Source organism: Orycteropus afer, unplaced genomic scaffold, assembly GCF_000298275.1.
Source record: "Orycteropus afer afer isolate SDZICR_OR568_19922 unplaced genomic scaffold, OryAfe1.0 scaffold00275, whole genome shotgun sequence".
Classification (NCBI taxonomy): Eukaryota; Metazoa; Chordata; class Mammalia; order Tubulidentata; family Orycteropodidae; genus Orycteropus; species Orycteropus afer.
This window is the reverse complement of record NW_006921862.1, coordinates 241595-246210: the sequence shown is the minus strand read 5'-3', so window position 1 is coordinate 246210 and position 4616 is coordinate 241595. Positions and strand designations below refer to the sequence as shown.

Sequence of the window (4616 nt, the reverse complement as noted above, 5' to 3'; positions counted from 1 at the left end):
AGATATATGCACACCCATGTTCATCACAGCACTATTTACAATAGTCAAAAGATGGAAACAACCTAGGTGTCCATCAACTGAGGAATGGATAACCAAACTATGGTACATACACACAATGAAATTCTATGCAACCCTAAAGAATAATGTAGAATCTGCAAAACACCACATAACGTGGATGCACTTGGAGGACATTATGCTGAGTGAAATAAGTCAATCACAGAAGGGCAAATATTGTATTAGTCCATTTTTGTAAAATTCAAGGAAAGGCTTAGATATGGAAGGAAATTTTCTTTGTTGGTTACCAGAGGTGGGAGTGTAGGGTAGGGAACACTGTTAGATAGATAGAGATAAGTATTGATTTGAGTGAAGAAAAGGGCAGTGTACCACATGTGAGTGATCAACATGGTGGCATTGAGGAAGAAGAAGACATAGAGAAGTACATGGGAGGTACAGACAACAAAGATGAACCCTTTTGCACATACAGTACTGCGTTGCCAGTGAAGGCAAACATGGGTATATGGGTGGATAGAGGAGTGGACAGGCTGAACTATTAGGTATGTCTATGTAGCAGGAAGTGTATCCAAGACCATGTATAGGGTTGGCAGACAGTGGTCCTATAAGTGTATTTGTATGATCTGAATTCCCAGGTATATAGTAGAGCTGACAAGGGACAACATTGTAGTCACTTCTTGGTCACAGCCAGCTACCCAGAGGGACCGAGTAGTTGAACCAGTGGGCTCAGGACTACAGTCATAGGGGACATCAAGCTCAATTGGCATAACATACTATACCTCCTACTGTGGTGAGTAGTGACTGGGATCTTAAAAGCTTGCAAGCAGCCATCTAGACGATGGGTCTCTCCTCGTCTAGAGCAAAGAAGAATGAAGAAAACCAAATATTCATGAAAACAATTATTCCTGGTGACTGGCACACCATGTGATCTGCAGCCTATACGACTATGAGACCAGAAGAACTATATGGTCCCTGGCTACTACTGTCAACCACTCAGAGGGGGATCTATGTAGGAGATCCTGGATAGAGAAGGAGAACAATGTGGAACAAAATTCAAAATCATTTGGAAAAAAAAGTTGGGGTGGGTACCAGGTTTGCTGATCTGATAGAGCTTGGTCAAACCACTGAGACTATGGCCCCCATCTACCCTTCAGAGCTGGAATTGAACCCACACCTGTGGCTGCCAGCCAAACAAAAGACAAGCATATGTGTGAACAGTTACTTGAGCTAGATATACTCCTTGGAGAGAACAATCATGGGAGAAAGAAGGGCTGTTTATGCACAGGGAGACAGTTCAGGCAGCAAGAGTGCATGGAGGGTTGGACACAGGGAAGAGGTAACTATCGGGAGGAAGTGGGAGGGGAGCTGTTGCATTGGGGTAAATTGTAGTCAATGTCATGAGACAAAATTGTAGTCAATGTCATGAGACAAAGTGTATGTGAACTGCTGTATGGAAAGGGAATTTGCTCTGTAAATTTTCACCCAAATCACAATGAAAAAAAAAAAAAAGTGGCTCAGAAGCAGGTAGACCAAACTCAGCAACTCAAACTCAGGGAGACGGGAGTGAGTCAGCTCAGTGCCCAGTGCATCTTCATTTTCTTCCTCTTTCTCTTTTCATTTCATAGAAAGATTTCTTAGCACCTTGTGAAGAGTCAAGGAGGTCAGGTCTCCCCCAGCCTTTCCTTGGCTGAGATTTGGCTCTGTTCTCCCCCTTATGTTCTCATCTTGGAACTGACCCCCACATTTCATTTCAGCCATCATTCTGGAGAAATACCTCAACGTTACTGCTGATCAGAGGATTTCTGTTGAGGCATCAGCAACTTCACTCAGTTCAGTGTTACCAGAGGTAACATGATCTGAAAGGAGTCCCTGCGTTGTGCAAATGGTTAACATGCCTGGCTGCTAACCAAAAGACAAAATGTTGGCAGTTCAAGGCCATTCAGTGATGCCTTAGGCCTGGTGATTAACTTAGGAAGGATCAGCCACTGATTTCTCACACACATGAGTTCACCATGAATCTGAAACAATTAAACAGCAACTGGTAACATGATCTGATGTGGGAAATCCTGCAGAAACACCCTTGTCTAACAAGCCCAGATGAATGACAATTGCATACTTTATATCTGAGATTCTTGCAAAGCAATACAGTGTAATGGTTTAAGTGGAACACCAACTACATTGATCACTTGCCATTTTTCCTGTTTTTAATGCAATCTAATGTTATAAATCATTAAACAAATTATAACTGCTTTTCTGATACATGACTCATTGCCCTTCTTGCATCATAAATTTCTGTATCTTTCGTGTCCAACTTTTCACTTCCCCTCCTTTCTTCCCCACTCACAGAATTACTCCCATGTTTATTTCTGAATTTTTTTTTTTTTTTTTTTTTGACTGAATGAATGGTTTTTACTACTGTTTTAAGAAAAGAACTTATGTTGTTCCTTGGTTTCACAAGCAAAGCTCAAGTTTGCATTCAAGTGATATAAGAAGACATTTTTTTCATTGTTCTAACTGTGTCTAGGCATGAGACCAGAGATTACTAAAACCAGAAGGTTTCCATTTGCTCGAAATATTTAGTATATAACTCATCGTTCTTTTAAGACAGCAGGTACAATTTTAATTTCAAAACAAAACAAAACAAAATACAGGATTGTTGGAAGGGAGATCAGGTCATTTTGTAATTTGGAAATGATATTGTAATTTTTATAGGGGTGACTAATGGTTTTTTTCTCTTTTGTTCCAGCCACACCAGCTATCCTTGGCAAAGCATCCCAGAGTCTGCAAAGAGTTAATCCTGGCCTAGGGACAAGTAAGAATTTCTGTCCTTTTTCTGCCATCAGCGATATTGTTTGTGTTCTCCTGTGATTCAAGCTACTGTTCTTTCTCTATTTAATTTGAGATGTTGGTGACTGAAAGAGTGACTGATTGAAATTTCGCTGGCAAACAAAAAAATTATTTTCTTTTTCAGAATTTCTTTTCAACTTCTTTGCAATGGTTCTTCATCTGTTTTGCTTATGCTCAGAGGTTAAATAAGGCCAAATAAATGACATGAACAGGGGGGAGGGGATAATTTATTGTGGCTATGAATCAAAAATCAGTTTATTAAATTGAAGACCATACCTCTTTTTGAAAGTCCTGTTTTAAATGGTCATTATTATTTTGAGGTATATCTTTATCTACTGATCACATTGGCAGATTAAACTTGTCTCTCAACCAAATTGCCTTATGCTCTGAAATCTTTCCTTCCTGTGTGTTTTCTCTTCTTCTTCAAATCCTTTACAAGTCACCCTCTTGTCCTCTGATAATCTCCTCCTTGTGCATGACTGAGCTCAAACATCAGCTCTGTGGAGAAGCCTTCTCCACATTCTCCAGGCCTGAGTAGTTGTTCTGCCTGGTTTGCTTCATGGAACTTGGTGCGTCACTCCATGACTGCATTACCTCATGATATTTTAATATCTGTATTAGCATCATGCATAGAACTCAATGAATTTTGTGTTCTCTGTGTGAGCGAATTAATTTAAGGAAAAGCTTACATTTTATGCTACTTCTAAATCCTTCACATCATCTAAAAAAACATGATCACACAGTAGGTACCCATTTAATTCAAAAAAAAATCTAGGAGTTGGCATTTTTCAGCAGCTAAGTAAATGCTACTGTCCAAATTAGGCAATAAAAAAGAAGACAGTGTACCTAATTGAATTGAAACTATTGCTGTTTTTGTTGGTGATTCTGGTGTCATGAAACCTTAATTTGGATTTTATAACTAAATTGCAGAGGAAATTTCTAATGTGAGATTTAAGCATTATTTCCTTGGAAGTGGCCCAAAGGGAGGGCTGGTGGTGTTTTTAACAAATGTCATTTACTCATCAGTTGTGCCAAACCACAAACCCTTTACAACCTTCCTCTTTTAGAAGCATCTGAAATGTTAATCTGCTCCTTAATTAACACAAGGGATTGTGAAAGGGGTGGCTGTTTGGTTATGTTTGGGTTATATCAGCTTCAAAACCTTCACTCAAGAGATGATGTGACCTGTTGTTTCTTTCTGCAAGGAAATGAGAAGGAATCAGTCAGGAATGTTTTAATTGATAGTGCATGATTCATCCTACATTGAAACCCTCCCCCTACACACAAATAATACATTGCTTTCCACTTCCCCCAAAGTGACAGCATGATTTATTTAAGCCATTGTCATTCTCAGGTCACAGAGTCTGTCTTAATTTTCTAGTGCTGCTGTAACACAAATAGCACAAGTGAGTGGCTTTAAAAAACAGAAATTTATTGTCTCACAATTCTAGAGGTTGAAAATCCACATCAGGGTCTCACTTTTGTTGATTCCTTCCTTGTCAGCAGCACTGGGCATTCCTTGGTTCTTGGTGATCCTCACGTGGCATATGTCTTCCTCAATATGTACATTCCTTTGTGTTTCATTTGCTCTTTTTATAACTTAGAAGTGATTAGGTTTAGGATCCATTCTACACTGGTGTGTCCTCAACTGATGGACATTAGTTTGCATTATGGAAGGTGATTACATTATATTCCATTACATACACAAGTATAGTGGATGGATACCAACACATACACACACATATATAATATATATA

At 39.2% G+C, this 4616-nt stretch overlaps 1 protein-coding gene across 1 annotated transcript in view; it reads left to right on the top strand.

The window, feature by feature from the left end:
* GHR (growth hormone receptor) overlaps positions 1 to 4616 on the top strand; it is a 223299-nt gene that overhangs the window by 103209 nt on the left and 115474 nt on the right. The window contains exon 3 of the mRNA XM_007950522.2: positions 2759 to 2824. Within this exon, the coding sequence (XP_007948713.2) occupies positions 2759 to 2824 (66 nt within the window). The remainder of the gene's footprint in view (positions 1 to 2758; positions 2825 to 4616) is intronic.